This window comes from Odocoileus virginianus, chromosome 17, assembly GCF_023699985.2.
Source record: "Odocoileus virginianus isolate 20LAN1187 ecotype Illinois chromosome 17, Ovbor_1.2, whole genome shotgun sequence".
Lineage (NCBI taxonomy): Eukaryota > Metazoa > Chordata > Mammalia > Artiodactyla > Cervidae > Odocoileus > Odocoileus virginianus.
In genome coordinates, this window is record NC_069690.1 from 34453332 (window position 1) to 34473708 (window position 20377).

Below are 20377 nucleotides of genomic sequence, written 5' to 3' on the forward strand. Positions count from 1 at the left end.
TCTCTGGCCTCCCTGCCTGCCTGGCTCGCTGCATGGGTACAAATCCGCTAACCCGGGAGGGCAGGGCACCAAGCAGGCGCTCAGCAACTGCCGTCAGCCCCAGTGACTCACAGCGCTGTGGGGGTCGATCTTGGGGCGCTCCATGGCGATGGTGATGCAGTTCAGGAAGATGATGACGAGGACCACGTGGTCGAACATCTTGTGGGTGATGATTCGGTGACACAGGAGGCGGAACCTGCTCCAAGACAGAGGCAAAGGCTGAGTGGGGGTAAGGCGGGACGGCAGTGAGGGGCACTGCCCAATCCCTACCCATCCTGGGCCCTCCCAGCCCAAGGCCCTGCTCTCACCCACCCCCATGTCAAGGGACACTTCTAGCATCCCCAGAATGGAGTCACAGAATTACCCATGAGAAGGAGACGTCGGGGTGCTGACCTTGACTGAGGAGGGAAGATGTAGGCAGACCAAGAGTCTCGCTCCAGGCAGCAGGCAGGGAGCCGGGTTCGGACCCACGCCCTCATCCGTTCTGTTTTGCTCTGCAGAAGGATGGTCCGGGGAGTGAGCAAGGCCAGGTCTCCAAGTTCCCGATCCCTCACTCCTCAACAGCTCCGTGGCCCTCACTCCTAGTCTGCTCTCTCCACTCCGGCCCAGCGCCCTGCCTGCCTTCCTTCCCTCCTTCCCTCCCCACTGGGCTCGGGAGCCACATCAATTATCAAACATTGCCCCCATCACAGCTGCCTGTCCAAAGACACACCAGGGATGCAGACATCGGCCCCTTCTCACGTGCTAACCTTGAGGTCCCGGGTCCCTGAGCCCCATCCCCAGGGTTCAAGATGGTGGTGAGAGGGCTGGAGAAAAGGTGAATGGGTAAAAGTGGGTGTGAAATCAGGGCTTGTGATGAGGTCGATATAAGAGAGGGGACAGAGGAGGGCATCAGTTTGGAGAGATGAGTGATGGGTCTTTCTGAGTCACGGGGGAGGGCCATGAAAGATTCATACACATCTGCCTGAAGTCATTCTTATCCAACAAGGACGCAGAGCTGCAGCCCCAGGATCTGGGGCTTGGTGGGGTGGGCGGAGGGACAAAGGGGCTGTTTGGAGCTTGGCTTCAGGGCTGATCCCCCTTGAGATCCCTTGAGCATCATGGTAACTGCCTGAATGCCAAACAACTGGGAGGGAGTTGTGCAGTCCTGCACCAGGTCAGGCGGGGTGAGCGGTCACTGTGCCCACAGGGGCCTCACCAAGTTGCCCTCGTCATCACCATCGTCTCCATCCAGTGGGGGGTCATCGGGCCGCAGAGCCTGAGTCAGGCGTCCCAGGGCCGAATTGCCGTTGCAGTCCTGGTGCTCGGAGGCTGAGCCGCGGCCACTCGCTGTGCGGTACAGCCCGGGAACCTGCAGTGTGTCCGGCAGGTCAAAGGAGCTCTTAGCTTCCCTCTCCAGGGAGCCCCTGTGGCGGCGGTCACTGCCCGCTGGACTCGTGCGCTCCTCTTCCGAGCTCTCCTCCTCATCCTGGCTCTCCCGGCCCTCACCCGACAACAAGGACCTCCGCTCCCCACTCGGGCTCCTCCGCTTCAGGCTGGGGGCACGGCCCAGGCTGTTCCTGCTGGAGCGCCTGCTCGTCCAGCTGCTTGCTGCACTCCAGGGACTGTGAGGGGAACTGCGGACACTTGGCTGATGCGTGAACAGAGGAGAGCTTGGTCTGAGCCAGAGCTTCATGGCCCCGCACCCCCTCACCTTCATCCTGGCTCCTGTGAGCCTCTTGGCATCACATCGCTATAGAAGTGTGAGCAGGGGCCCTAGATCTGGATGCCTGGATTCACAACAGCTGTGTGACCTTAGGCAAGTCACTAAACCTCTCTGTGCCTCAGTTGCTCATCTATAAAAGAGATATGACCTTAGCACCTATTCCTCATTTAGTTAAGTGGCAATATAAAATCACAGTGACAGCATGGGCCCTGACACCAACCGCTTGGACTAAAATGCTGGCTCTGTCACCTGCTCACTATGGAGCTTCCCACAGTTCACTCTGGTAATCTGAGACTCAGGTCCCCATCTGTAAAATGGGGATAACGTTGGTATTACCAGAGGGTTGCTATGAGGATTACATGCGTTTATTAACAGAACACTTATAAGCAATGTCTAGAACAGTGTCTGGCACAGAATCACTATCTGGTTGGGGTTTGCTGTTATGAAGATGAGGTCTAAAGAAGGTATGCTATGCTATGCTATGCTAAGTTGCTTCAGTCGTGTCTGACTCTTTGTGACCCTGTGGACTTAAAGAGGTAAGGACCTCCCATTTTACAGAGGAGTCTCAGATATTGAGTCTTATCCCCAAGGACACTTGGGGAACAGAAGAAGTAGAACGAGAACACTGCTTTTTGGTCCTCAAGGTCAGGGCTCTGGTGTCTGCCTAGATGACCAGCCCTACTAACACCCTGGGCCTTGTCTAGCCTGTGGTTCAGAGGCTGTTCCCTTGGGCCCACTGGTTCCACCTCTTTTCCCTCCTGACCCCTATACAACTCCCATTGCTGGCCCGCACATGCACCCCCTACCGGTGACTTCATCTCGTGGGGTGCCCCTGGCTCAGCCGACCCACTGCTGCTGGTGCGGCGGGAGGGAGGGCCCAGAACCTCGGCCAGGCCACTGCTGGAGCTTTTGGGCAACGACATGGGCGTGGCAGCCGTGTGGATGATGAGCGGTGGTAACAAGCTCCTCCGCAGCTTCGGGTGCTCTCCCAGAGACACCACTGCAGGGGAGACAGGGCGAGACCCTGAGTCCACTCAAGGCTGGCCAAGAGCCAGGGCCTGTATCTGCAGAGAGATACTCACAGGCCAAGCGCTTCTTCCTGTCCCCATCACCATCCAGGCTGGGCGAGAAGAAATCAGGCTCCGACTCCGACTTGGTGGCATCTCCCTAGGGTGGGAGAGCAGTGGGCTATCAGGAACCTGGTCCGGCAGGGGTTAGTGGGATGGACCAAGGTCTCCCTGTCTTCACACACACACACCACATAGAGGCCACAAGGAACCAGCCGCCACGGCACGAGGCATGCACTGGCTCAGACCAGACCACCCAGGCTTGGGGCCTAGGTCTCCCAAGGGCCTCTGTCACCTCAGAGAAGGCCGGACTATCTCCAGAACCCACAGCACAACTTTCCTGGCTGGAACTGGCTCAAGAAGGGCTGAGGGGAGAGGGGATAGTCCAGCGGGTGGGGGGCACAGGTCAGAGGGAGCTGGGAGCCTGAGTGAAGCGCTCACGGGAGCCTCAATTCCAAAGGCCACTTGTGGCCTCTGCTTTCCCTCCACGACTGCCCTCCCCTGAGCCTCAGACCCGCGGACCCCAGAGAGAAATCGAAGGACCCCAGACAGAGCCGTTCAGCCCAAGGGATGTTCTCTACTTCTTTCCTCCCTCTTCCCAAAGACCCACCTCCTACCCTGGCCCCATTTTTACCTCTCTCCCTGTCTCTGGGACAGTTTTTTCTTCCTCCTTAGCAGGTCAGTAGGTTCCCCAGTAATTACACACTTCTCCTTAAGAAGTTATTAAGAAATACTTGATTGCTACTTTTGATAAGGACATAAATATTGCGTAATTGGCATCTCAGGGGATCATTTTCATTAACTCAGTTTACATCCCTAACGAGGCCTTTAATTATCAAGCGGGATCTCCAGGGGGCTGCTCAGAATGCACAGTACCGTGGAGTCCCATGGGAACCCTGGCTTTGCCCCGAATTCTGGCGCGAGTGCAGGGGACAGTAGGGCACAGGCTCGGTGTGGGGGCCAGAGGAGGAGTGTGCCCCTGAGTACCTGCTGGACCTCCTGGGTGGTCAAGGGGCCAGAGACACAGAAGTAGATTGAAAATTCTGGTACCTTCTGGCAAGAGGCAGACCCACCCCCACATCCTCCAAAGACTTGTCCTAAGATGAGGCAACTTGTGGGGTCTCCAACAGGAGCTTAAGGCAAGGAGGAGGAGCGAGATGGGGGAGCTCGGTCTACGGCCAGAGATCCCGACTCCACCGAGGCCCGAGGACTCAGACTCTTCGGGGACCGCAGCCGAGCCACGCACACGCGGGCGGTGCACCACACACGTGCACACAGAGGATTCTAAGTCCCTTCCTTCTCCGGCCATCCACTGGTCTGACGGGATGGATTGTGCCCTTTGCTGGTGAACAGGGCAGAGGCAAGGAGGCCCTCCCCTCAGTATCCTCCAGGGGGAAGGGACTTAAAATCAAAGCAAACCTCAGACACCACGGACCACCACAGCCACCACAGGTTGCACAGCCGCTGAGCGGAAATACAAGCACAGACACGGAGGCAGAGTGGGGGGCACGGGGCACGGGGGCATGCTGGCTCGTGATCGCATACCTACCCCCTGGGAGTCGACAGGCAGCTGAATACAGCTTAACTGTCCACTCGCATCTTCCCGTTTGCTGATTTCCTACAGGGAGAGGGGAGGCAGGGGACGGGCACTGGTCACAGGCGCCCGGCTTTCAAACAGCAGTGTTGAAAGAGGAGGAAGAAACAGATGGGTGCAAACCCAACGGTGGGGGAAATGAGACACGGGGCAAGAGAGGAGAAGAAAGGGGACAGAAGGGCCTTCCAGAATTCAACCACAGGCCCTGGAGCCAGAATGAATCTGAAGGGTGAGGGCACAGGCCACAAAGATGGGAACAGGGAAAGGGAAGGAGACTGAGCCCCCAGGAATCCTAATAATAACAGCTACCATTCACTGGGGGTGTGCCAGGCATCAAGAAACTGCTTCATTAACACTAGCTTACCCAGGTGAGAAGGAGGCACAGCTAGCACCATCTTACAGGAAGCATCTGAGGTTTGGAGAAGTTAAAAAAAAAAAAACTGCCCCAAGTGATACAAAGAATAAGAGATGCATCTGGGCCTCGTACCTGAGTCTCTAGCTCACCTCTCACTGGCTCTGAAGCAGCAGGCAGGGAGGGTGGGAAGGAGGAGTGGATGGAAGTCAGAGGCGGGGGAGGAGACCAAAGACCAGGCACAAGAACAGGCCTCCTAACTCCTAACTGTGCCCTCCACATCAGCATGCTCCTACTGGGATGGGATGTGACAAATAATGACAAAAAAACTAGGATGATGGCTACGAGGTTGTTTGGTATCAATTAATGGCCTCACACAGGGCCTGCTGTCTGTTCATTCAATTAAGTGCGCAGATGATAAATACTCAGGGATTCAGGGCGCTGCCCCCTGCAAGTCGGGAAGTCAACAACCCAGCTGGCCCAGACTCCTAGGCTACCTTCTCCTACCTCTTGGCAGGGTGGTAAGCCCAGCAAGGGGTGACCCTTGAGGCCTCCTGCTGATGATGGCCAACAAAATGGAGGTGGCCACTGCTTCCACTGAGGTAGGTTGCCTCATTTGTAAAAAAGCAGGTCATCACAATAGCAAAAGCTAACCTCTTCTGTCAGATTTTGGGGCTCCCTCAGAGCTACAAGTGTGCCTCTGAAAACTCCATGCAGTTGAGGGCAGGTGCCTCTGCAGGGTTCCAGGTCACTGGCATTGAGTGACCAACCTCTGCACTGACCCAGGGGTTTATAGGATAGTGAGTGGCTGATCTAGCTCCTCACATGGGCATTTCAGGGCCATGCTGCTGCCCACCCCCACGGAGAGGTTGCTCTTGAAATCCTTTCTCCATCCCACCCCAGACCCAAAGCATCACACCCTGAGTGAGACCCTCCTGTTGAGGAGGGTACCGCCCCAGACCCTGGGGAACCCCTCATGCTGGGACAGCCACAAGCGCCCAGGAGGGCCAGAGTGACTAGGCCAGGCCCAAAGGCCAGAGTGCTCTCCATTCCCACACAGACTTTGTTGCTGCCTAGCAACCAGGCCAGCTCAGCAGCTCTGTTTAACAAGGTGTTTGCTGGAAGGACCAGGGATGGGGAGGGGTGCTGGTACCAGGCATCTCCAGGACTGCCGAGCAGGCCAAACGGCCACTTGAAGGAGGGAAATATGCTTGGGATGTTTCCCATTTCCACAGAGTTCCACAGGAATTTTTCTGAGGGAACTCAGCTGTCAGGAGCTGTGGTTTGGAAGAGGTTGAAGGACCACTGTCCCCACTCAGCTCCTCCACCCACAGGCCAAAAGCAGTGGCCAAGCGGTGGGTCTCCATGTAGACCTTGACTCATAGGGAACACATTGACATCCTTAACTCTTTGGGCCACAGAGGGTTAATAAAGGTCCCATCCAAGGGAGAGTACCAATGTCCCTCCCTCCCATCAAAAGGCCCAGGCATCACTAAAGGTGGGGAGGAAATGCAATAATGGTTAACTATGGAACTACAATGGGAGGAGGCCGGTGTGGGAGAGGTATACCCACACCTACCAGTCCAGCCCAGCCCACAGGGAACAGCCCTCCCTCGTAAGGCTGGGAAAGAGTCAGAAAATAGACTTTTGTTTTTCCACCGTGTGCTGGATATTTATAGACCAGGCCGCAGCGGGAGCTTCCATCCGGGTCACCCGGAGAGAACTGGACCGAGAGCTTCTCCACACCCAACCTGGAGCATTTCTAGGTTGAGTTGACCTGCCCTGTGCTAGGTGCTGGGAAGCTGGGCTGGGCCTGGGGCTTGGGTAGGAAGAGTAGCTGAGCTACAGGAGCAGAACTGTATGCAGCCCTTCAGGCAGAGACTGCGTCCTGGCCGGGCGAGGGTGGGATCAATGTAAATCAATATTAATTGATGATGCTGTCTATGACGAAAGTGATGGAGCCTGGGCTGGAAATAGGACGCTCATCTCTGCCATGCCCGCAGCTAATTGGGCTCATTTCTCACCCAGGGCAGCTCAGTTCTGCCCGGGCGCTGGTGCCATCTTCAATAGCTCAGCCAAAGCCCAGATGATTTGCATGCAAACTTCCCCTACCCCTCAACTCAGATGGGTTCCTTCCAGATGTCCCCAAGCACACCTGTGCTCAGGGATCCAGCTGTCCGTGTGCCAGCACTCATCTTGTCCAGCTCCCTGGGGTAGAGTCTAACCAATTTTGTTGGGGAAGCCCACTCAGTAGCTCACCTTGGATCCAGGGATATTCCCCCCAACAACCACCCTGTCTCTCGAGTGCCAAGGAGCTGCCTGAAACTCAGAACCTCCCAGTCCTAGTCCCCCAGCCTTGTCTGAAGGACACTTCCTGCAGAACCTCCCAGGACACCACCGCTCCAGCAATGCAGCTAGTTCCTCCTGGAAGTGGACTGCTGCAGGCAGGGGGTTACCTCTGTTTGGAAGCCCTCCACCAGAATGGCAACGAGCAGGTTGAAGAGCACATAGTTGCCAAAGGTCATGAGGGCGATGAAGTAAAGGGCCGCCCAGGATGACGTGGAAGCCATTCCGTTGTAGAGCACCTTGTTCCAATCCTCCTGAGTCAGGATCTGTGGGCCGAGGATGGGAGTCAGGGCCTTTACCGGGGCACACCCACCACCCTGCCCACCCTCTCCTGTTGCCCTTGCACCTGAAAGACAGTGACGATGGCCCAGAGCAGGGAGTCAAAATTCTTCCGGTCCGGTAGCGTGTCCCCATCCCGCTCAGATGCAAATTTGCAGCCGAAGAGATGCATACCCAGGATGCTGAAGACACAGGAGCCACGAGATGGGGGTCAGGGCCCCAGAAACCCCTGCCCCTCAGGCCCTCATCCCGCTGGCATGGATGCCGCACCTGCCCTCACCTGAAGATGAAGATGAAGAGCATGAGCAGCATGCAGAAGGTGGCCACGTTGTCCATGGTCTTCATGAGCACCACGAGCTGCCGCTGCAGCGCCGGCAAGAAGCGCACCAGCTTCAGCACCCGCATCAGGCGGAAGGTCCGCAGCACCGACAGGCCGCCCCCCTGCTGGCCCACGATCTCCCACACACTGCAAGGGGTCGGGGGTGGGGGGTGGGGCAGGAGCCAGAGCCTGAGCCTGAGGCCTCTGCATGCTCACCTTCCTCCCACCCCACCCACTGGGAGGGCTCAGCAGCACCTGAGGGTCTGGCCTGGCTAGCACTGAGAAAGTGGGTGCTGAGGGAAACTTGGTTCTCTAGGCAGGAGCTCCAAGAGGCAGGGGTCAGGGTGATAGCTCCCTCCCTCCCCGCTCTCCCCTCTGGGCCAGTCCGCTCCCTCCATCAGCCAAAGCAACAGCCTCAAGTTATGGAACGTTTGCTTTGTTCTCTTCTAATGAAATCTAAAGCCAATTCCAAAAAGCAATAAAGCAGTTCTTCTGGCCCAGGGCCTGGGGCGGGTGGGGGGGGAACAGTGGAACACTTTCCCAAGGTCTTGGAAACCCTAAAGCAAGTTGCCAGTGTGTGTGACAGTCTCCAAGCACTTTGTAAGCACAGACAGCTGGCTAGGCCTTACACCTTCTCCAACTCTTCTCCAAAGCCAACTCCCCAGTCTTTGCCCACCCCAGGCCTGCATGGGGTCAAGGACAAGGAGTGGAAATGAGAGCAGAGATTTCAGAGGAGCCTGGCCAAAGCAGATGGGAGACCACATTCTGTGTGAGCAAGGGAGGGCTGAGAGAGTGTGGTATGTGCTGCGAGGGGCACAGAGAATCCCCAGCTGGGCGAGCAGGGGGCCTCTGGGTCAGTGGGGCCTGATTCCAGGCCCAGAGGAGCAGGGCGTGTGGCAGGCACTCCTCAGGCAAGAGGCAGCAGAGGGGCAGTCGTACCTGATGACAACAATGACGCCATCAAAGATGTTGTAGGGGTTCTTGATGTAGCCAAAGGGACCATACACTAGCAGCTTCAGCAGCATCTCCAGGGCAAAGAGGCTGGTGAAGACGATGTTGCTGATTTCCAGGGCATTGGTGAGCTCCTCAGGCTAGAAGACAGGGTGAGCCATGAAGTAGCAGAGGCTCGTCCCTGAGCCCCTCATCCCAGTCCTCAAAAACACCTGGCCTTCCTACATATCCAGGAGCAGGAACAGCAAGCTGGGGGTGAGGTGGGGGTTGGGGGAGGGTAGTAGGGGTGCTGAATGCTCAGGCTAATGGTGAAGACGCTCCCCAAAAGCGTCCATGAGAAAATATACTCAGGGGTGGCCAGTGCACAAAGCGCCCAGCCCCTAGTTACTTTCAGCTGAGTCTCAGATCCTGGGGCCACAGGCTCGCTGGAGGCCTCTGCCGTGGGTTCCGCCCACTTCCTACTGTGTGCTCCGAGACCCAACCTGTCCTGTGCTGTCACGCCAGCTCAGCAGGCCCAGGCCAGCAGTGCACTGATGCTGGTGGACACCTGAGGGTGATTGCCAAGGCCTCGTACGCATATCCAGTCACACAGCCACACGCGAAGTCACACATTCTCCACAATCAATCACTTTGTGGACTTGGCAGCATTCTCTTGGACAACTGTTGGCAACGTTATTTCCTTCCAGACACACACACACTGCATACACGTACACACAAACACACATAAATGCATACACGCACACGCACACACACACACACATGTGTACACAAACACACAAACAAGCATGTACAAACACACCAAAGAGCTGAAGGGAGATCCCCAAGAAGAGATGTCACACATGAGGTGGCATCTGGAGCTGCTATCTGAGACTGGGACACCTGGGGTAATTCTCAGCCTATCCTGTCAAATCACTGTGTGACGTTTAGCAAGATCTCTAATCTCTGGTCAAATGTAAAACACTAGAAGTAATTAATACTCCTACCCAGGGTCTGGGATTAGGGCAGCGAACACATCCTAGAGAGGTCATCAGAATTAATCACAAACTCTACTTCATTTGCTATTCTAGCACAGAATATTAAGTACCTCCTCCCTCTTAATATGGTGGCTCAGTGGTAAAGAATCTGCCTGCCAATGCAGGTGCACCAGGAGACGCAGGTTCAATCCCCGGGTTAGGAAGATCCCCTGGAGGAGGAAATGGCAACCCACTCCAGTATTGCTGCTGAGATAATCCCATGGACAGAGGAGCCTGGCAGGCTATAGTCCATGGGGTCACAAAGAATTGGACATGACTGAGTGACTGAGAATCCCTCTTAATATTAAGTCCCTACCATATAATCCACCAGGTGCTATATAATCCACCAGGCAGGCAAAAACATGCCAGCAATGCTCCCTGCCTCCTAGGAGTTCAGAGTCTAGCTGGAAACAAATCATACACACACGAAACAGTCGAATAACCACGAGAGGCCTTAGATGCTTTGGTGCCAAAATAAATTATCCAGATAGTAAATCCAGGAGTTTGGAGGAGAGAAGGTGAGTGAGGAACACACTGGGAAAGCCTTAGTTGGGAGACAGCACTTGAAATGAACTCTGAGGGTGAATAGGGTCTCTCCAGGCAGACAGGAGGGGAAGGCATCACAGGGTTGAGCACAGGGAATGAACCATGTCAGGGGAGAAAGGGAGTTGATGACTGAAGCCGCAGAGTGAAATATGAAATGTGGCTGACTCGATGGAGCCTACTGCCCACCTGCTGAGGTGTTTTGATCACCCCCAAAGCCCAAGGTGCATACTAGCTGCTCTAGAAGTTTGAATAAATAACCAGTGGGTTAGGATAGGCTGAGAATCACCCCAGGTGTCCTAGTCCATCAGACATCTCCCCCTGTTTACCCAGCTGCCTCATCTGGCCAGCTGCCCAGGTAGGTCACCCAAGCATGGAGTTAGGCCCTAGGTACCACCAAATGTATCTTAATAGTCCCAATCTGTGCGGCCAGCCTGGGTGAGGAGTGGGAGAGGTGGTAGGCTGGGCCTTCTGATTGGCAGATGAGGGGCATTTGAGGGGTCAATGGCTTCTCAGAAGGAGAGAAGTTTTCAGCCCACGAATGGATTTTCTCCAGAGACAGGTCTGGGGAGCTGAGCCAGGGCCAGCCGGCAGGGCCGAGAGCCAGCTGTCCAGAGACAGTAACTGTCATGTTGCTCCAGCAGATCCCAAGTGAGAGTCTGCCCCCCAGACTGTGAGTGAGGGCAGTGCCACCTGACTTAGCAAGTGGGTCACAGAGGACCACAGTGCAGGGGAAGGGGCCACAGTCAGGACAGCTAAAGCCCAGGACTCAGGCACCCCCCCCCCACCCTGCCGCCTAAGTGGATCTCCCACCTTCTGCTCCGAAGTCCAGTCTGTCAGAAAGCTGTGGTCAGCGAACCTGCCTCTCTGTCACTCTGTCATCTACCCAGTTGTCCATTCTTGGATTTGATAAAGATGGTAAGCGCAGGCCACATGGGTGTGACGCCCTATGGGTCTCACTTGTACCATCCACACAACAGCCTTCCCCTTGCACATCTTGCAGATAAGCACAAGAGGCCAAAAGATGATGCATGGCCAGTGCAAAGTCACAGGATAGAGAGAGCCAGGGAGTGGGACCCAATCCCACCCTACTCTGACTCCAATAAGACTAGGCAGTCAGGGTCCAAAGGTGACAGTGAGAGGCCTGTGAATTCAGACACATGGATGGACTGAATATGTAAAGTGTCTTCTTAGGTACATAAATTATATTTCACATGAACGCAGAGGCATTAATAAAGAATGAGTCCGAAAGTATAACTGAGGTATACATATGATGGGTATATTTTAGAGAATATAAATTAAACATCAAAAAAAAGCCACCAAAAACAAAACTTAATAAAATGGTGAAAACACGATCGCTTTTGGTATCATGTATTTACTTCATTAGTGAATCCTTGAAGTACAACCAGGTGTGTGGAGAGGGGTGTTCTCACCGCTTCCTGATGTTGTCTACAGGGCTGGCGACAGTCTGTAGCTGAGGGCTCATAGATACACACAGACCCACACACTCCCGCCAGCACACCAACCTAGAGCCTCATCAGAAGGATGGTGCAGGCTCCCCGAAGGCCTGTGTCACTGCTTTCCTCGAGGGGGGGCGGCAAAGGCCAGCACTCCAGCCTGCCCAGCCCAGGAGGCTCCAGGACTGAAGAAGCAGATAGAAAGGAGGGCCTGGCTAGCACTCTCCCCCAGCCTTCGCTTGCTGGCCTCAGTGCACAAGGTTATGGGCAACGCCTGTTCCCTCCCAGGGCCCTGAATTCCCTGTGATCCATGGGAAAAAAGTGCTCTTTTCTCAGACAGCCAGGTCTGCCCAAGTTACTAAATCGGAAGCTGGGAATGTTCTGCAAATGCAGGACGAGGACGCAGAGACACAATCTTAGCAACACCGGTGCCCCAGGGACCAGGGCCGTGATCACAGCCACCGCAGCTGCAAAGGGACAGAGAGGAAGCCAACTATGACTAGTGCCGCCCACAGGCCCCGCACCCCTAAGCCCTTCCTCCCCGAAGTCCGTTTCCTCCCTGCTCACACCAGATAAGGGAGGGACGTAGGCTTCCTTGACAGCAAGGAAACTGAGGTTCTGAGATGTGGTGACTTGATGGAGGTCACATCGCTCGCTTAGAAAGGCCCATCTGCACTTCCCTCCACATCTCTGCATGCTGCTGCCCCGCACACACCCAGGCCGCCAGCACAAACTCATACAAGCCCCTCAGGCTGCCAGGAAGTCCTTTTTCTGGTCTAGACTGCATCCTCCCTCCTGTCCACAGATGTCAAGGCCCAGTGGGGGTTTCTGCACATGGAGGCCAGGAAGCTTGAGGTTCTCACCCAGAGGCCCCAGGCTCTTCTCTATGTGATGCTAACTGTACATGTCCCATCTCCCATCTGCCAATGCTTCCCCTCCCCTTAGCCTGTCAGCCTGGAGTAACTGGGCCCCAGGTAAGCTGCTCAGTACTTCCCAGCACCAGAACTCCCCTGAAACCCAGAGCACCTTTATCCACTAACCCTTAAAGTGCCCATGGTGTGTGCAACCCTGCTAAGAGGTGGGGCTAAACCTGAATGCAGGAGGCCTGCCAACTCGGAGACTTTCCACCTGGGTGACCTAGGCAAGTCCTTAACCTTGCTGGTTCCCAGTGGCCTCTTCTATTAAACAGGGTAACACCCCTTTGTGGCAAGGCTGCTCTGCCCTGTGGAAACACCCAGGCCAGAGTCCTGCTCAAGTGGCCCCGTGGGCACTGACAGCGGCAGCAGTCCTCACACGTGGCAGCACAGAGTGCCTGCAGGCTGCAGCTAAGCACCGTGTGGAGGCAGACACCAGAAGGGCCCCAGGAACTCAAGCCAGCTGAGGTCAGTGGGCCAGTGGGGAGAAGGCAGTGGGAGGAGAACTCCCGTGGAAGGTATGCCCAGCTGGCCAGGGGGCGTGAGCAAAGGAGCAGAGGAAAGAATGTGCAGGGTATCCTCCAGGACCGAGGACCAAGTGTCTGCCCTGGTCAGAGGGTGGGAGGGGCCTCTGGGCATCAAGGCTGCCAAGTGGGCAGGGCCAGCCAGAATGGCCTTGACTCTGCTCCATGACTTGCCTCAGGCTGGACTTGCTTCTGCCCATGATCTTCTGGGGGGAGGGAGGAGGTGTGCAAAATGGTATATTAAGAAGATTAATCCACTGCAGTGGTGGCAGCCTGCGATGACTTGGAGAGACGAAGAGACTGAGAGCGATTAGGGGATACTGCAGTGGTCCAGGCAGGAGGCCTGCAAGCCGGCTCTGACAGGGATGTGCCTTTTGCAGGGAGGGTGCAGGCGGGGACAAGCCCGACCAGAACTGAGGGGAGTCACCCTAGCCCTGCCAGATGCCATCCTCATCCCCATCTCCTCTGAGGCCACCAGGGACCAGGGACCCTGAAATCTCTGCTCCCCAGTTCTGACTCCTCGGCTCGCCTCACCTCTGTTTTTGACAATTCTGCCTGCCACTTTCACACTCAAAAGAGGTGGTATAGGTGGGCCACAGTGATGGGGTAAGGGTCACTGGGTCAGTGGGACCTCGCCCCTTCTCTTCCTCCTCCCAGGAGGTGTGGGAAGTCAGGGGATGCCTGGGCAGCAGGAGGTTTCTAGGAGACCTCACAGGCCTCATCAGACAGATCACGGCCTTGCTCTTCGCCGTCCCCGTGGAGGGGCCTCCCAGCATGTTTTCTAGCCCCTCTAGGCCCCATTGTTAAGTGTCATTTTGCTTCAGTACCTCATAACCAGAGGTGACTTGAGCCTCTCCCCATAGTCTCCTGTCAGCTCCCCAGAGCCACCCCAGGGGGACACACAAGCTAAGTAGGCACAGGACACTCACAGGGCTCGCTCGGCCTGAGACAGTCAGCCCAAGCTTCTGTGACTTAAACTTTTGAAGCTACGGCCCCTGCCCCTCATTCACCTGTACACCCTCTCTATCCAGTTGTGGTAGACCATCTAAAGGCTGCTCTCAGGCCACAGATCTCAGAAGGTTCCTGTCCAGTCCAGGTTAGTCCCCCGTCCCCCAAGCCCGCCTCTTTGCTGCAACTGTCAAGTTGCTGAGCTTTGCTATTTACGAACCTGTGCTGACTGGACAGGGAAATACCCTACTGGGGCCCCAGGGTTGCTCTGTACCTGTATGCATGATCCTCTATTGTTGGGTCTCCATCTTTCACCCCAAGAGCTGCTTCAGATCCTCCTCCCCTAGGTCTCCATCCCACTTCCAACCTGGCCTCTTGCTTCATGGGGCTCCACTTCCCTCCCCCAAACAGCTCTGCGTCCTGCAACCTACTTGTCTCTCTTCCCACCTGGAAAGGAGCCAGCGCCTCCTCCACCTGTACCTTCACCCACACTCTGGCTCCCCTGGGCTCCATCTCATTCCATCAGATGTCCCTGTTTCCTCATGTCTCCAATATCCCTTCCCCTGCCTAAAAACTGAAGCCTTCACATGGATCCAGGCCTATTCACCCCTGAACCCCAGGCCCCACCATCCCAGCTATCTTCCAGGACCCTCTTCCCTGTCTTCAACTTCTGGATGCCTGAGCAATACCTGGGCCTGCGCCAGCCTCCCTGCTTATGGCCACCTCCCTCTACTTCCTGGACTCTCTGCTGGCCATTTCCTGCCCTCTTCTCCCTCTCCCACTGCCTTTCTCCCCTCTGGCCAACATTCCTCAGAGTCCAGTAGAACCCACTTCCTTCTCTGGGCTCTCCGGCTTCTCCACCTCCTGCACTCCCACCTTTCCGGCGGTCACTAGGGTGTAAACGACACAAAACAATCTCCCTCCAAGCCTTGGCTCTTCACCCAGAGAGCCAACCTGCCTGATAGCCTTCCCAGGATGGCCCACAGCCAGCTCAAATGCAGCACATCCAAAACAAACCCTCTCATCCCCTCTCCCAAACCTGTTCCTTCCCTGGCTTCCTGGCTCCACGGACTTCCCTCTCCAGGATTCCATCTTGCAACCTAGGAGTTATCTAGAACTTGTGCCTGCCCTTTATCCCTCTAGCAGCAGGTGCCTGGGCCCACAGACCTTGCCAATGGAATGGCTGTGCCCCACCCACTAGTTCTATTTCCCCTCCACCATCCTGGGGGCCCTCCTTGCCTCTGATCTGGACGATAGAAATAGTCTCTGGGTCCCACCCCCAAACCAGCCCACACCTCCTGGAAGCTCCAGCTTCAAGAGCACTGCTGGATTCACTTCGCCCCTGCTAAGATAACTTGGGGTGGAGTGGGGGAGGCTATAAGATGGTCCTTCAGAGCATCCCATGCCTCCCTGTGCATTCCCAGGCCAGGCTGCCAGAACTCCCCCCAATCCCTCCACCCGATCCCTCTGCTCCTGGCCTCAGCTGCCAGTGACACTTTTCTTTCAAGGCCACGCTCACAAAACACCTCCTTCAGGAAGCCCTCCAAAATCCCCGAACTGGGTGTGAGCATCTCTCTTCTGTCCCCAGAAATCTCCTTTATGACATTTGGCATAATCAAGCAGAATGACTTTTTGCTGGAACCTAAGTTTCTTTGGAGCTCCTGGCACTTCCCATACCCCCAGTCTATTTTTCTCTTCAAATGTGCTGTGCACAGGAGGCACTCCCCATGTTTGATGAATTGGGGGAGCCGGAGAGCCAGAGGAAGCCCCCTTTGGTAGGCCATCTCCAAAAAAGCACCCTTCTCCCTCCCACATGTGGAGAACCTTTGAAAGTCTGGGGCCAAGTCAACTGTAAGAGATTGTCCTCCAAAGTCTTATTTGGCCTGTAGTCCCAGCTCCTCTGTCTGCAGGCCAAGGGCTCCTGGGAGGCCCAAGGAATAGGACAGCTGTCTGTAAACTCCTGTCCTCGAAGTCTACACTGGGGTATCCACGTGTGTATCTATCTTCTAGAGAGATGGCCCCAGCTTTTACCAGAATCCAAAAGGAGTTTGTGAATCCCCTCAAAGTTAAGACCTACCACATCTGGTCTCTTCCTCACCCTACCCCACCCCCAGCTTCCCTTGCCTTGAACAGCTGACCTCACTCACTTATAAATAGAAACCCTCCCTGTACATGTATCTAGAGTGACAGGATGGGCCCAGAGTCTGAGAAACGAGCAGAAGCATCACCTGCCCTGTCCTCTCCGGGCCTGAAAGACTGTCTATTCTGGATCCTCCCTCTCTCTTCTCTGCAACCCAGGATACCAGTGGGCTGGGTGCCCCCCGCCCCCCCCCAACCTGCTGTTGTCTCTCTTCTTGAGCTTGAGGTTGGCCCCAGCTCTCAGCAATCCAGAACTAGGAAGAAAGGTGATTACGAAGTTCCTGTGTCCTTAAGACCCCACCCTCCTGGAGGGCCTTGCCCTCATGCATACCCAGCCAGACAGGTTCCAGGAGATACCTCTCTTCTGTACGCCAAAGGCACCCTGGGCATCCCACAGGCAGTTTATAAGCAATGCCCTCCAGCCCAAATATGCACAAGCCCCAGGGCTCCTCCCAGAAGCAGAAACCCGGGTGTCATCCTTGCTGCCACCTCACAAATATCCAACTGGAGTTGAGTTTTACAGATTCAGCCACTGCCAGCTCCTCCCAGCATGCTTCTCTCTGTCTCCAGGGACAGGGTATTTGAACTGGCTGGATTATGGCAGTAGCCCTCTCACTGGCCTCCTTGCCTCCCATCTCTCACTCCCTTCTGCTCCCCACGTGGCTTCTGGAAGACTTTTGATACAATATAAACACATACCATGGACTTGCTTAAAACGTTTGTTGGCACCCTATCACCTTCAGGATAAAATCCAAACTCTATCCTCTTCCTCTCAGGACCTGGCTCTGAGCTTTCTCCAAGCTCATTTCTTGTTGCTTGCCATCCCAGCCCCAACCCAGTGCCCAATTCACTCTGAATTCCTTACAAATCTCTGTTTGGGGGTCTGGTGCTTCCAGTCCTCCCCTATGCTATGCCCTACCCTCCACCCTTTGCTAGCTACATCCCACTTTCCATTCAAACTCAGCTCCCAGGTCATATCCTACTGAAGCCCTTCTTGAATCCTTTTTCCAGTCTGGGTCACAGGCGACTCCTCTGAGCATCCTTTCCAAGCAGGCACTACATCAAGTAAGTGTGACTGCTTATTTGTCTGTGGGGTCTTTGAGAAGAAGGACAGAGTGCCTTGGCCCAGTGTTGTACTAGAGTGTCTGGTTATGCACTTCTCTTCCTAACTCCACATGCAGTGACATTACATCGGGAATCTGAAACCAGCCACAGTGGGAGCATTTGCACCATGGAAATTGGTGAACAGTGCAAATACCACAAATCAGGACCTTTTTTCTTTTTAAAGGGCTGATTATTAAACATTTATTAGCATGCCACTGCTTAGGCCCAACTGTGAGGCACAGAAAACATGTGTGGAATGGATGGATGGACAGATGGATAGCTCGCAATTTCCCTGTTCTGGGTTCTGCCCCCTAGTGGGTGGGGCACACACATGCCTACCCTCTATCAGATTATACTTTCGACCTCAAGCCGCAGTCTTGCTCCCTTCTCAGAGTCCTGTGTCTTTGTCCTCCTCACCAGTCTCTCTGTACAAACCAGCCCTGACACTTTTCCACCAGCTGGTGGGTTAAGGGGTGGGGAAAGCAGGACAGTGTGAACAGCATGGGGTTCACCTTGGGCAGGGTGGGGTATGACAAAATGAGTGCTTCCTCACTCAAGAGCTTGGCAGAGTGCAGCAGGAGTATCTCTGTTCTTGACAGGAAAACCGAAGGAAGGGTAAGGTTGGTGACGGTGGGAGAGGACAGGGCTGGAAAGAGGGTTGGGCTCCTCCTCCAGGGAAGCACCAGCAACACCCTCTCCAGTGCCCCCCAGTCTGATCAATACCAGGATCAATGGACACAACTGCCTCATTATGAGCACTGCAGGGAAACCATGAGCCTCTGGCCCTCACCTCTGTTAGCATCTGCAGACGCTCTTCCTTGCTGTGTCTCTCAGCTCTCTTGCTCAACTGGCTCCTCCTCTCCTCCATTTGAGGCTCCATCAGAGCCTCTGTCTCGTGGTCACTGCCCGGTCTGTCCTTGTTTGCATCCAGGTCTTGGTCTGTCTTGGGCTTCCTCTCCATAACTGTCTCTGTCACCCCTACATCTCTGTACCTCCACTTATATCTGTCTCCTCCCCCAAGTCTCCATCTCCCTCTCTATATCTCTGACCATCTTATCTCTGTGTCTCTGCTTTCCTGTCTTTTTATCTCTCCCCCACCCCCTCACCCCCTGCCCAGGTCTCCATCCTGCTCTCTGCCTTCATCTCCCCATCTCTGTCTCTCCCTTTCTCTTTCTGTCTCCCTCTGTGTCTCTGTCTTTTGGCCTCCATGTCTCCTTGCACTTTTCCCTGCCCCCAACCCCCAAGCCTGCTCAGGCTCCAGGACCCAGATGGCGGGACATTCACGCCACAGTGCCTATAAGCACAGGACCGTGGCTGCTTCTGGGATTTTCTCCCACCCCCAGCCTCTGAGCCTGCTGGGCCGCAGTCAGTCATCTGCCTGGCCTGCTGGGGACTCCCACTCACCCCACGGGGCACTTAGCAACCAGGTACTGGGACAAACTCCTCCCTGGAGCAGGCTCTATGCCACCACTGAGTAGGACTCCCTGCTGCTGAAGGCTTCAGAGGCTGTCCCCGCTCTCCTCAGGAACTTGGGTAAGGAGATGCTGCAGTCGTCCCTGACTTATTGCTATTATTTCTTCCCCAAGGGGGTGTCTTTCTTGATGTCTAACTGAAAGCCCTCTTGCTGCAGCTTCATCTGGCCTCTGTCTCTGTGACTCAGCTTCTTTCCAGCACAGTCAAATCCTCCATCAGCAGCGGAGGAGGCACCCCCTGGGGAAGGGGCATCTGACCGTGGCCAGAACCGGGGTGAGGGAGAGGAGGCTGAGGTTCAGGCTTGGGAGCCAGCATAATGGGAGATTAGGAGCTGCCATTACCTGGATCGTGCCCCAGCCAGCCAGGCAGAGCAGAACACCCCTTCCCCAGAGGTTGGCTGAGCAGGCGTGAGCACACATACCCACGCCCCATGCACCCAAACACAACACACCCACCAAAATGCCATTGCTGACCCTGCAGCTAGTGTCCTGACCCCCCCACTTCCCCCCACCTTACCCAAGGTGGGACCCAAGTTGTCCACACTCTCTGCTTTCCCCACCCCAGGAAAGGAACAGGGTATAGCTGGTTGGGTGGGGGTCACTGACACAAAAGGAAGGGGTGTCAATATGGTACGATGGTGATGGGGAAAGGGCTGGGGCTGGGGTGCACTCGGCTGGACAAGGCAAGTGGTGTAGGAGCTAAGTGGGGTGGATGGTAAGGGGATTCAGAACCCCCTGAAAAGTGAACATCACATGTTTGCTCCAGCCCGGGTTTGGACCTAGGATACCCCACCTCAACTGAGACCCATTCCCTGCACTCCTCAATAGGCACTCCTCCCTGTGGTTACCCCGCCCCTGCCACACCGTGCATGCATGCACACACGTGTGCACCCACTCCACACCTCTGGCTCCCACAGGCTTCTACCCACGAGCTGAGGGGTTGGGGCAGTGTCTGGCTCCTGTCTACACCGGAGAAGGTCAGGTTCGGGCAGCCCTGACTCTCCTGCAAACCACAGCACCTGCTGCTGGCCTCCCTCCTTTCTCAAGAATCCGCCAAGGGGGTGACCTCAAAGGCCAAACCGGGGGAAGGGCTGACTTCTGGAAGAAATCCTGTGGGGGATGAAGCCATAGCCAGTTGTGAGGCCCTATGATACTTGCTCCCATCTCCAGTGTGGGAGTGGGGGGGTCAGTGGGGTTCCCCAGGCCACCCCTTCTGTTTTTGCATGGCTCTGAGAGAGAAAACAGCCACTTCCCCGCCTCAGCCCAAATCACATTGCTTGTAGCTATCAGCCCCACAACATAAGCCTGCTCCCTCTTCCACATGACAGCCCTTCAAATATTTGAAGACAGCTCGCCTGTCCCTGCTGAGCCTCCTCTTCTCCTGACTAAACATCCTGGTTCTTAGAACGATTCCTCAAACGCAAAGGTTTCAAGTCCCCTCATCAAGCTGGGAGCTCTCCTCTACCCAGCAGTGCCCTCCCCGCTCACAGCACGGCTCCCAGAATTGAGGCCCGAAGCAGATGGCCACCCTCTCTGCCCTCTCCAGGCGCCGGCTCCAGGCCTCCACTCCTCACCTCTACCTGCACAGCCCCCTCCTGCCACCAGTCAATC

General features: G+C 55.6%; 1 protein-coding gene across 15 annotated transcripts in view; it reads right to left on the minus strand.

Annotated features, from left to right (window-relative positions):
- The window catches only part of CACNA1G (calcium voltage-gated channel subunit alpha1 G), a 62375-nt gene that overhangs the window by 24011 nt on the left and 17987 nt on the right, over window positions 1–20377 (minus strand). For 9 of the 15 annotated variants that reach the window (XM_070479293.1, XM_070479295.1, XM_020914275.2 and 6 more), the window contains exons 10-19: window positions 8641–8792; window positions 7663–7848; window positions 7450–7564; window positions 7214–7369; window positions 4361–4429; window positions 2827–2911; window positions 2551–2744; window positions 1238–1669; window positions 433–533; window positions 112–235 (exon numbers count right to left, since the gene is read on the minus strand). In XM_070479293.1, coding sequence (XP_070335394.1) covers window positions 112–235; window positions 433–533; window positions 1238–1669; window positions 2551–2744; window positions 2827–2911; window positions 4361–4429; window positions 7214–7369; window positions 7450–7564; window positions 7663–7848; window positions 8641–8792 — 1614 coding nt within the window. The remainder of the gene's footprint in view (window positions 1–111; window positions 236–432; window positions 534–1237; window positions 1670–2550; window positions 2745–2826; window positions 2912–4360; window positions 4430–7213; window positions 7370–7449; window positions 7565–7662; window positions 7849–8640; window positions 8793–20377) is intronic. The other 6 variants (XM_070479294.1, XM_020914278.2, XM_020914277.2 and 3 more) reach the window with 1 other exon arrangement.